Here is a 12,391-nt window from a genome sequence, read left to right on the forward strand (position 1 = left end):
ATATGTCTACAGATTTGAGAATTAACCATTTTTTACTTCAAAAGACAATGTCTTTCCCTTGACAGAGAGCTGAGCTTACTTAACAGGACAGATTCATCCTCTTATGATGATAACGTAAGAAAGCAAACACAAAGGATTATTTTAACAAACCAAACTATGCTGGCACACTCTGTCATTGGGTTTGCTTTGTTTATTCTGTTTGGGCTATTTAAAATCGAATAGTTCAGTTGGAAGTGACCTTCAAAGATCATTGAGTCCAACTGCCTGATCACTTCAGGGCTAACCAAGAATTAAAGCATGTTATTGATGGCATTAATCCAAATGTCTCTTGAACATTGTCACTATCTGATGGGGCATCAACCACCTCTCTAGGAAGCCTCTTCCAGTGTTGGAGCACCCTTGTAGTAAAGAAATTTTTCCTAATGTTTGCAGCAGAACTGAGAAGTTGAGTGTTGCTGTTGAATTCTTCCCTGAGCCTTTACACCCCACATGGGCTGAAGCTAACACAAAGCCAGTTCTCTCTCCCATGTCATTTTGCCTGAGTCAGATTAATGCAGAGCTGCAGGGGCAGTTTTGCCACGTACTGCCAGCCAGGTATGACAGCTTTAATAGACGTTATGCCTGCATTTCTCCCTGTATTCATGCAGGACAGTGGCAAAGTCTCCGTTTAAGTGGGAATGCAGCAGCTACTTGCCAGTACATAGCAGAAATAGGTTTTCAAGGCAGCATCCTCCTTTGGCTTTCACTTCTGCTTAGTGAAGTGTATTTTTGCTTTCATTCTACTGAAACTGTTTTTCCAGAAGACTTGCAAAGTCCATAACAGTGCAGACCAAACACTGTGCAGTGAGATAGACATGAGTTTTCTTTGTGCAAAGAACTGCCTGATTATCCTCATCCAAACTGCACCTGGAATGAATTGAAAACTGGCCAGCTCACACTCATGTGCTACATGCATCCCATTTCAACTGTGTACACAATGCAGCACACTTTGTGCAGAAAACAAACAAACAAACCAGAACGTGGTCATATCTGCAAACCATATGATGTGTCCCCTAAAAAAGCGCACATTCAAAATATTACAAGATACCTACAATTGCTCTGGAGACCACAAATGAAAATAAAGAAAAGAAAATAAAGGCAAAGCTTTTTTTTTTTTTTTTTTTTTTTAATAATAAAAGAATTGATCTCTGCTTCCTCAATTTTATAACATTTGAAGAAATTGCTACAGCTTACTTTTCATGCCTTGAGGATGATGATCTCCAAGTGTTTTAGGAGGGGGGAATGTGGAACAAATGAAAGACATATATAAACAAGGAGCTTATGCAGCTAACAACAAAGCACTTAATAGGCTGATTAAAAGTTGCCTGTAAAACAGTTAAACTGTATATAAAAACTATTTGTGATACTGTCCCAAGACAGAAAAAGAAAAAAATATTTATCCAAGTAGCATCTTCAGCTTGAAAGTATACCATCCTCTGAGATACAACTAACAGAGAAAGAAATTAAGATTACTAAACACTGGGAGCACAGTGAAAAGCACTTCCCTTTTCTCACTTCTATTTCTATGTGCCTTTGCCAGCACACTGAACAGTCAGGTTCCCTACCACCTGTCTCTGTTTCCTTCGCACAGTAACAGTGGAGGGAACAAAATAAGAACAAAATACATGGTTCATAAAGCCTGGCCAAAGTGGTTAAAAACAGAAATGTCATCTGGTGGATACCAGCCCAATTTCACTGACTTGAAAATAAACATACAAGAGTGAAAACCCACTATAGATGTCCCGTTATGAAAGACATCACAAGTTCTTACTCCACCTTCTGCTGCTGCTTTTAGGGAAAAACAAAAACAAAAAAAAAGAGTCAATTCGGTGTACGGTTTCTCCATTGGAGGACAAAGCTTTTGCTTTTGGCTTATAAATGAGAGAGCAGAAGCATAAAGTACATACTGTACCCAGATTTCAATAGTTTCCCAAATAATGCCCTGTGGAATCACCTGATTACCTGGACTATTTGAAATTTTCTTGGCTGTTTTTATCAGCAACAGAGAAACACAGGTAAACAAAATCCATGTAAGCAGTGGATTTTGCCACCGCTAAGAGGCCAAAAAAACAAATGCAATGTTCTAAGGGTGTGACCAACACTTAATAGTCAGCAGTTTAGATTCAGCTGCCCCTTACAAATAACCTTGTTTAGGTGAAGCAAAAACACTTCCTACGTTCCTAAATGAGAGTTTCTATCAGCTGAGGATTATTCCTTGAGCTTTTTGAAAAAAAGGCATTGAGACCTGAGAACCTTCCCCTTCAAAAGTCAAGCACAGCATCGCTCACAGCATCACTCAACTGCATGTCAAAACATCAACCTTCCTCTATTATAAAGATTTTCTTTATCTCTACACATACTATGTATTTTTGTTTCATTCTTTAGTCATGGACTCATGATGCTGTCTCTATAGATGAGTCACTGATGGCATTCACAGAACAGTCTTTCACTCTGATTTCTCTGTGAGAAAAGAGCAAAAGTGTTCCTGTCTTGGTGAAGAAGGGGAGACCTGAGTATTTTGCAAAATGCTTTTTCCAAAATGTGTTCCAAAGACTTCAAATAACGATTTAAGGAACAAAGTTGCAGATAAATATTAGAGAAGACAGCGTGACAAGAATGACAGTCTACAAAAACAGCCAATAGCCTTAGCTAAGCAGTACGTTGCTAGAATAGATAAACCCTGTCGTAGTGGATAAACCCTGCATTTCAAAACTTCAATTCCTCCTTAGAAATGAAACATGTTTAATTAATTGTTCTTTAATCTATACTGGATATGTGACCAGTTCACAGAAAGAAACAATGAATATTAGCACAGGTCACAGATATTCTCCAGAGGTCCACATGCTTGCGCAATGCATCTTGACATTTTAATGATTCGATTTTTAAAAATAATTTCATTGTATCAAACCTCTGTGATTAAAAGCTAGTTTCACTATTTCATCCAACGATAAATTGTAGGCATCTGGCTGCGTTTGGAATTTGTCTCTTTTCTACAGAAAAATATCTGTAAGTTACAGATCTTCACAAGTAATCTCTGACAGAATGAACACTAAATAAGAATACCATAAGGAACAAGGTTTCCTGCTGCTGCTGCATTACCACTGGTCATAAATAAATAAATATGAAAAATATGATATAAAAATTATATCATAATTTCCTTAAGTAGTTTGCTACATAATCATACATCATTTATGTCCCCCAACAACTGAGCATTTTTTGCTTAGTTTACCTTTCCAGGGATTCACTCCAGATTACATACCAAACATAATAACATAGTAAGTGTACATCCTCAATAATATGGTTTAACTTTTGGTTAGCCCTGAAATGGTCAGACAGATGGCCTAGAAGATCTCTGATAGCCCTTTCCAAATGAACGATTCTATACTTCTGTATGCCTGTACTATACTGCCTGTCCCACAGTGTTTGAATTTACTGAGCCTGGCAGATGGTTAGATTTTATTACTGTCAAAATACTTCAATAGTGTGATAGCTACAACTGATCCAATTTCCTTAGGCTGTTCATTTTAGAGCTTATCACAGAGGTGCAGAAGACCAGGGACTACACACATGTCCAGATCAAGCTCATTGTGCCCCAACAGGGAGGACAGAGTTAGACTCTTATTTTGTTCTTGGCTTAGGTCATGTTTATTTCTAAAAGTCATTGCTATCAAAATACTTAGAATCTTCATCAAAGATTTATTTCCCAGGAGGCCCTACCCTAAGCCACAGCAAACAACGCTACTAGTGTACAAGGCAAATGTACAATTTTCCCTCTGCTGCTAAGTATGTTTACGTGCACTAGTAACTATGACATCTTGAGCCATCATGTATGTTTTACTTCCAAACTTGGCTTTGCTGTTTCATATTAAAAATCAACATTAGACCATGTACACTGCAGGGTAAGTTTTCTTTCCCTGACTGTGGATACTTGTTATGTCGATGAAGGAAATTTCCTCTCTGCAGGTTTTATGTGAAACATTGGCTCATTCTAAAAAATACGTCCTAAGTATATATTTGACTCATTTCTTCAGCAATGCTGAATTGCTCATTTTTCTCTTGCTGCCCTCAGGATCAAACCAGGTGCTCAATGAGCTAACAAGCACGGGGAAAAGACCTAGCGCTCCAGAATCCATCACTTGTATGTGGTACGGCATTCGTAAACGTGGTTTCAACCACATTTTACAAGAAAGAAATGATTCGTGAATACACCTATGTGAAATTATTTAATGCAGCTCAGTGTACAGATCCCTCTTTTTATAAAGTCAGTATACACAGAAGGTTACTGTTTCCCCAGTTCCTCTTCCCAGTCTAAATGAAATACAGATAAACTTTTAGTACTCAGCATACTCTTTATGAGGTTTCACATACAACTGATGAAAACTGGACCTTCAAGAAAGTATTGATTTTCATCAGAAGGAATGGTGAAAATGTAGTAATGACAAAGGCCAGGTTTTTACAGCTCTGCGATCTCAACAGCTTGTATCAGAGAAGTACACATCTCATTTTATACCACTGCAGACGTGATTTTACAATAGTATCAGCAAAGAACAGAAAGCACTCGTTTTCAAATCCTTGCATTTAACATTTTTTTTTTCTGAAAACAGAAGGTTAGCTTTATCTCATTTAGAACTGACAGAGCTGAAAGCAAATTAAAAATGGAATAGGCAGTGCACAGATAAAATGACATCATTATCCAACTACCACGTCACCTTACCTGGGGATTTTTAAATAAAGCATATTTTTCAGGTTTTTCCAAAAATAGAATCTTATTCTCAGTGTCTCGAGTCCAATCTGATAACACTTCAACAACATTTTCATGGTCTTCAAAAAACCTTTCTGGAGACACAAAAAGGTAACGTAAGACACACAAACTCTCCCCTCTCCTGAGGCTGCAGAAATTCCTGTGTCAGAATGTAATCATTATCTGATGTTCATTCAGAACTGGAGAGCCCAGCAGTCTTTTCCATTGCACAGAAGGGAGCAAAACCACATGAAAATAGTGTCACACGGAAGTTCAAATCAGCTACAGAAGATGCCTTATGTAGCTCAGGCACACCCTTAGAGTCCTCCTGCATCTCGGGGCTGTTGACCAAAGGCTGGAACCAGTGACCCACTAGGAGTGGATGGTTACACCCATGTTTCTCAATGCCCTTCTTGTTTTGATTGCTTTTATTTTTTACGGTTTGCAGTATCACTAGGGATATATTCACACTTTGACTACTGAATTGGGAAAAAAAATATTTCCTTGTCATTCCACTTACTGAAACAAATGAAAAACTACTCTTTGTCAGCAGAAAGAACTCTATGCACTGAAAATAAAATGTTTAGTTTCAGACAAATATTTAAAAACAGAAATGGCAAAACAAAGGAAACAGAAAGGTTATGAACTGATGTGAAAATCTACTGTTTCACTCAGCATCTAAGCAATTAAACTCACCAGAGAGGTGGGAGACCTACTGTCAGCTCTCTCCCTTCCTAATCTGATCTGAACCCAGAACCTCCACCCAGAAAAGCCACCAAGTTATTCTGAGGTTAGGTAACGTTTGATCTCTCCCTTCTGGGGTTTCACTCGTATAAAGCAGCTGAACAGACACACAAATCCCCTTTAGAAGGAAAAGGAATTTAGCATAATTTGACAGGTAATTTTGGAAGGACCCAAACTGCAGTTTTCTACAAATTTAGCATCTGGGTGAGGAATTCAACCAGCTCTGATTTTCAAGTTTGAGTTCCCTGAGAACAGCTGTACTCCAAATTCAGTGGTCTTCGATGATCACATTTCTCAATGGCTTAGATTGGCCTAGTGTAAGAGGAGATAACGTATCCGTTGTGTATTTTCTCTAGCACTTCTCATTACTTTAAAGAGATCAGGATGCCCCATCAAAACTCAGTTCTGTGAAATAAAAAATCACAAACTGAGATTACTTTCAAGGACAGTTCACAATTACACAGTGGTATTTAACGCACAACCAATATGATACTCTCCATTTAGCAACTGATATTTCTGCACTGCACTGGAAATATAAAACACAAGTAATCTTTTGAAACACTGTCTTACAGTCCAGGATAACTGTAAAATAATTATCAGGTCATAACAGAAAACCTACTCATCTACTGTGATTACACTGGGAGTCAAATTACATATCAAAGAAAGGTGAGTAAGAAGAGCAAGGCAGAGGGATTGGTGGTTTAATTATTTCATCATTTCTTCTTTAACACTAATTTTTGACACACAAACTTTTGTTTGCTTATTTTCAGTCGCATAATTTTCTCATATAAAAGGTATCCTTAGGAGTTGTTTTTTGTTTGTTTGTTTTGTTTTTTTAAAAATAATTAACTTTAGAAATAAATGTCAAATCTGGACATATAAGACAGTACTCTTTATTGCAAAATACATACTGCTATGTACAGCCCAGTGTTATACCACCACTGAAATTATTTGTGATATTAACATGCAATTAATATAAGACTATGGTAGTTTACTTGCAATGATTGTAGAAAATATTCTGTCTTCCGATATAAAACTAGCCTGGACTTTTTGGAACATCAGTTCAGGCTGAAATATTTCTTGCTTAGATTTGCTACTTAAAGTAAATGTGATTTTATTCTCTTGAATTCTAAAGTGGAAAGCAAGCAGAAAGATAAAGGGAGAGAAAGCCTGTATCTAAGCATGCTCAGTTATAGAACTATTTAGAACTGCCAAGAAATAATCTGACAGGAATTAAGAACACTTCACATTGTTATGATTTTGAACAAAAACTGCATGTTGCTGTGCAGTGGAAGCAGACAAAAGAACACGTATACTTGCATCTATATAAAAATTCCATTCTGCAAACAAAAAGGCTCCATCCCCAGCTCACTGGGACGTGGTGAGAGGCCTCTGCATCAGGAGTTCACAGACTTTTCTCTTCTTCCTGAACCAACTACTGATTTACTTCCTTTTCTACTCTTCTTATGTCCACGCTTATAAAACAGTTTTTACTCATTATGAGAACAATTTTTTTGCTATATTAATACAGTGCAAAGCACCCAGCTTTAGCTGGGACTAAAGTAACACAACTGATTCTACTTAAAAAAAATAATCCATTAACCCCAATATTTGTAATATATGCTCTCCCTGATACCCATGGTTTTAATTGTGTGATGGTGAATTAAAAAATGGCCATTCAGAATACAAAGAAACCTAACAACATTCTTTTTAACATTCATAATGTATGTATAATAAAGTATGTATCAAAATATATGCTGTCATCCTTACACTCAGACATGATTGTCCAAGTCACACCCGACCAGAGGGAGCAACTTTTGAAGACAAGCAAACACCCTAGAACTATTCAAAGTGACATTTGTGACATCTCTAGGGTCTAATGACAATTCCAGTCCTTCCTTAGTTAAGATAAGCTGATACAAAAGAATGTGGCAATATTGCTCCATGCATCATCTTAAAGTAGAAAGAACAGATTGGCAGTTACTGTCTCCTGTCTACTGTTACTCTCTTACAAGCAAATGAGTCTCTCTTTTGCTTATGAGTAGTCAGGCTTTTTCCAGCTATTTTTACATTTCTTTGTTTTAGTTTAGCAGGATGATTACTCCTGGGGATCTTCTTAAGTACAATATTGATATTTAATTTTGTGCATATTTGCACTTCTGTTGGGAACCTGTAAACTGAGAAGGCTAAAGATTGTTTGACAGTTTCCAGTTTCTGTAGGTCAAATGCTACCCTGGAAGAAAGCTGTGGCAATTTTCTTCTTGTGCTGTGAATACCTTTGCAGCCTGGACAATAAAAAGATTCTGAATTAACTCATAATGAGAGAATACTCCGTCCTTAATTAAGCCTTGAAGTCTTTTTGAAACAAAACTTATTAAGTTGTAACAAAAATTGCACAAGTTTTGCACAGCTGTTTCCTAGGTACCTGGAGGGCTAGTTACTTCCTAGAGTCATATGGTACCACCAGCAGAGCTGCAGTCCTGTTGAAGAGAAATATCCTGTTCACAACTTTGCTTAAGAAAACCACCACCACAAGTGAAATGCATTACAAAAGACTGAAATGGTTCTCAGACAGTCTTGTTTAATCACTGCATTTGTTTGGCTGGTATGTAACAGCCTGCTGACAGCACTTCAGCACTGCATCCTCTCCTCAAAGAGTAGAACTGAGTACTTTTTTGTTTGGGTCTGTCAGTGCCTTGGCAAATACAATAAAATTCATGTGGCCCCTTCACATTGTATAAAACTAAATAATGGAAATGGTGGTGAGCAAGGTGCCTACTACAGCTTGCACTACTGACAACTGGAAGCGTTGATTCCACAGCAAGAACGGCCACAGTACATTCCTGCAGCATCCCTCAGCTTCTAGACTAGGATGTTTAATGCCACTGGATGCATGGACAGGAGAAATGTTATTAATTGTGTTTCAAGACTACCAAGAGCATAGAACGCACTGTATCTATTTGTTATACACCCCAAAACATCCCCGCTGCTAGGCCACTTACCAATTTGCAGCTCTGGGTACATTTCATATAGACACCAGTCCACGTTGCAGTCACAATGAGTTTTCTCAAAGAGATTGTCTAAAACGTCCCGTGTGACCTGTCGCTCATCCACCATGAGCGACTTTGTGCTGTTATCATACATGTGCACCTTCACAACAAGCTGAGGACAGAGTCACAGAAGAGGCAGTTAATTTCAGAAGCAAGTAAAGGGCTAACCTGAATCTGCTAACACAGATAAGAAAAATCAAGGCTGAAGGTTATTACTGATTCAAAGGCACCCTGTCCCACGGTAAGCTGAGGGAATAAAACATATTGGAAGCTTTGACATTACATTGCCACCAAAATAAAGGCCTTTTCTCATAAAAGGAATTTGAGCTTTATCCTGTACGTAATTTCAGGAAAGGTAAAAATCCTATGGAGAAGAAGCAAAAGCTATTCTATTCTCTTAATCTACTAGATAACCTATTAAGGAAAAGGCTTGATAGGGAAACCACTACAAAAAGACAGTATCCTAAAATGCAGGCTAGAAATATGGAGAGGTGTAGTTTAGTTTTAAATAATAAAAAGAATGGAGGTATCCTGCCATGCCAAACTAACCTGAAATCAATAATAAGCAAATAGATGAGTTACTTACATTGACCAAATTAACCTGAAAGACACTCATTATTCCTTCCTATTGTGAACTACTTGTTAAATGAGAAATTGTGTGCACCTTTTCAAAGAGGAGCAACGCAAGAAAATGCCAAAGTAAAATATTATAAAGAATTGCAAATATATTATAAGGAAAGTACTTACATCCATTTTCTAAGTTACTGAGCAACAGTAGCTTCTGCTGAGCTCAGCTGGAACACTAACTTGGGACGAGTGGGCATATTTACATGACACGCTGCAGCACTGTGCAGACACAGGCTGAAAGCCTTCTATCTTACTGGTGTAAAATTTATTTTATATTACATTATTGCACTGCAATGAGAGGACTTACCAAGAAGACCCTCACTAATTCAATTGCAATTAGCTAAATCTGTATCCACTCTAGAAGTAAAATTGCATACTTCTGGAATTAGCACAGCACAAGTAAGCAATGTTTTTATTTACCTTCTACATTCTCTAAAGCAATCTCTCAGGACAGCGGGCTCTGACCTAACACTGCGGGAAGAGAGAGGGGAAGGCAGAACCTTCCTGGTCCTCTTAGAAATAAGTCCCTTGGAGGTAACGTTCTGATGGAGACTCCCGTACTGGCAGATGGCAAGACAGCTCCACAGAATATTTTTTGAAGCCTCAAGTTAAAGACAAAGTATGAAAAAGCCTAATGGTTTTAGTAAGCCTAATGGTTTCAGTAAGAACTTTATTACTGAGAATAATGATAATAGACTTGATAGCTCTTATGGTAGCATTTCACTATTTTAAGGCTCACCTTTTTAACTTTGGCTTCCTTCAGTTTCTCCAATGCAAGTTTAATTTTGTCAGCTTTAGCCTGTGCCTCTCGTTCTTCCTGAAAAGACACAAGATATTTGGTGTACTTATCAAGGCCAGCAATTTGCATTCACTTGAAAAGAGTTGTTTCTTGTTATTTATATCCAGAACATTAGGATTGTCATGGGAAACTTCCTAGTTACAGGGAAACCCCAGCTTTCCTTGAGCTAAGATCATTTCAACAAAGCTTTGAGTGCAGTGTTTCCTTCTGTTTTCTAGACATAAAGTTCCTATGTGATCAAGTGATACAGGAATGCTTGAAAACTGGACTCTTCTGTGTCTTGATTGACTTCTCACTGCACTAAACATCTTTTGTTTTATTGCTGTTTCCCCTTGACACTAGTAACCCATAGGATGTCAAAAATACAAGGTGAGATATGCAACCTGAAAGAGAAGGTTTCAAATTTCTTTGCTGTTGTCAAATCCTCCACGATGAAAGCCAGGCAATCAATTCACAAATGTCTTTTTTCCTCCTCAGGTATGGAGTAGGAAATTTGCATTACTACAGCTCAAACATGCTGAACTTCAAGAATCCAAAAAAAGTTTCTGTGATTGAACAGAAACTGTTGGACAGAAATGGCTTCCACAATAAGGTTGGCTGTTCTACAGAGGGAAGTGCACACAGCCTCTCAGACTGTGGTCTTTGTCTTACCATTTCAAAACACTTCTCTGAAAGAAGCAGGAAAACCATCTTAATTAAAGTGGTTGAGTGTCCTGCAGGCAGACTTTCTGTTGAAAAGTTTAGGCAGCAATAACTCAGGCTTCACCTGCATGTGACCTGTGTCGAACAGAGTTCACACATTGTACAAATCTGTGCAAAACTCTCTCCTGACAGCTGTCATGTTGTCATAACCTTTGTCTTTCTCAATGTAGAAAAAGGAAATGATACAAAGTAAATAAGCTATCAGATACAAAATTTTAGCACCCTCAAAGAAATGCTTTGACAGGTTAAAAGATCCATTCTCCCACTACAATATAATCACCACATTTTCTGTACCTTTAAATAGAAACACATAAAAGTCATCCAGATAGTGTCACAGAAAATGTAGAAGCTGTATTTAGCTTTGGGACAGTCTTAAAAATAAATGTCAGAGTTGATGGAAACTTATGAGAGAGCTCTATGCTTCCTTGAAAGAAATGTTGTACTTTCTAATTTTGGCACAGTTAAAGGTTAGAGAATAGAGTCTTAGTATCACAGATGCAACAGGAATAATGAAATTGTGCTTATTTGACTATAGAAAAAAGGAAGTATTAAACAAAATGTCAGCTTTGATTTGCTCAGGAATCACCTGTCAAGAATCCTGGCTAATGGGTGTGGATTTTGATGCAAGAAAAGATATTCCACTTACAGCTGCAATTCATCCTACTGAGCAGAAATGTAATTTCTAAGCAAATATTCACTAACAAAGACAGGAAATAATAATTTGGAATCAGTTCTTTCCATATGTATCTTAAATAGTTATTACCTCCATCACTCACACTGTAACCAGTGTAATAGCCCTATAGGTAATTTTCTGTAAGGACAGCAAGCCATACCTCGCAGATGCCATCAGTATTTGAATATAACCTGTACCAGAAAATGAGGTGAGGGCTGTGGGTGACAGCAGAATCAGTGCCTAATGAGGAAATCAATTACTGCAGACAGATTCTTTAGAAATGCCTCTGCCTCTTGTTCCCACCCTCTTCTGCCCTCTCCCTGTATCTGGAAAGAGACCAGGAAACTCTACTAGAGATTTAACTCGGCATGCAATCTCAAAGGAGCACTTTAACTGAGGGAGACAGAGGAGATTTCTGGCTACATTTTTGCATTTAGAATTCCTGTTGCATTTAGTAAGTAAACACTCTTTTTGCTGAATAAATCTTGTTTGACCGTCAGGTAACGAAGGATGCCAGTTAACAGAGAATTAGTCTCAGCAGGGCTATCTGAGGCCGGACTCCAGAGAAGTAAAGCTCAGTACAGGATTCAAGGGAAGGAACTGTGTTGAACTGTTGACTTCAGTGAGCTTGATTGAGATCAAGGCATCATAAAAGCAGTGGTTGGAAGAGAGCTCTGGAGGTCTGGAGTCTGGATCCCTGCCCAGAGCAGGACTGTCACAAGGACCAGATCAGGTCAGCTATGGCTTTGTTGGCAAAGTTGACAAAAAATTCCAAAGAGAGTCTATGACCTCTCTGGGCAACTTGTTCCAGTGCTACACTAGATCTTGAAACAAAAACGGTTTTCCTAATGTTCAGTCTGAAGTTAGAAAACAACAAAACAACTGTTAGCCCTTGTTATACAATCTATCACTACCATGGAAGAGTTTCATATATTTTAGGTTGTCACTTAACCACTCTGTAGCCTCCTCTGTCAGACTACACAAGCCCAGCTCCACCCGTCTGAGCTAGTCCTCAT

General features: G+C 38.0%; 1 protein-coding gene across 2 annotated transcripts in view; it reads right to left on the bottom strand.

The window, feature by feature from the left end:
- Positions 1-12,391, bottom strand: part of APBB1IP (amyloid beta precursor protein binding family B member 1 interacting protein) — a 65,472-nt gene that overhangs the window by 29,178 nt on the left and 23,903 nt on the right. For both annotated transcript variants that reach the window (XM_035319286.1, XM_035319285.1), the window contains exons 5-7: positions 9,941-10,018; positions 8,527-8,686; positions 4,754-4,875 (exon numbers count right to left, since the gene is read on the bottom strand). In XM_035319286.1, coding sequence (XP_035175177.1) covers positions 4,754-4,875; positions 8,527-8,686; positions 9,941-10,018 — 360 coding nt within the window. The remainder of the gene's footprint in view (positions 1-4,753; positions 4,876-8,526; positions 8,687-9,940; positions 10,019-12,391) is intronic.

The sequence above is a fragment of the Oxyura jamaicensis genome, chromosome 2, assembly GCF_011077185.1.
Source record: "Oxyura jamaicensis isolate SHBP4307 breed ruddy duck chromosome 2, BPBGC_Ojam_1.0, whole genome shotgun sequence".
NCBI lineage: Eukaryota > Metazoa > Chordata > Aves > Anseriformes > Anatidae > Oxyura > Oxyura jamaicensis.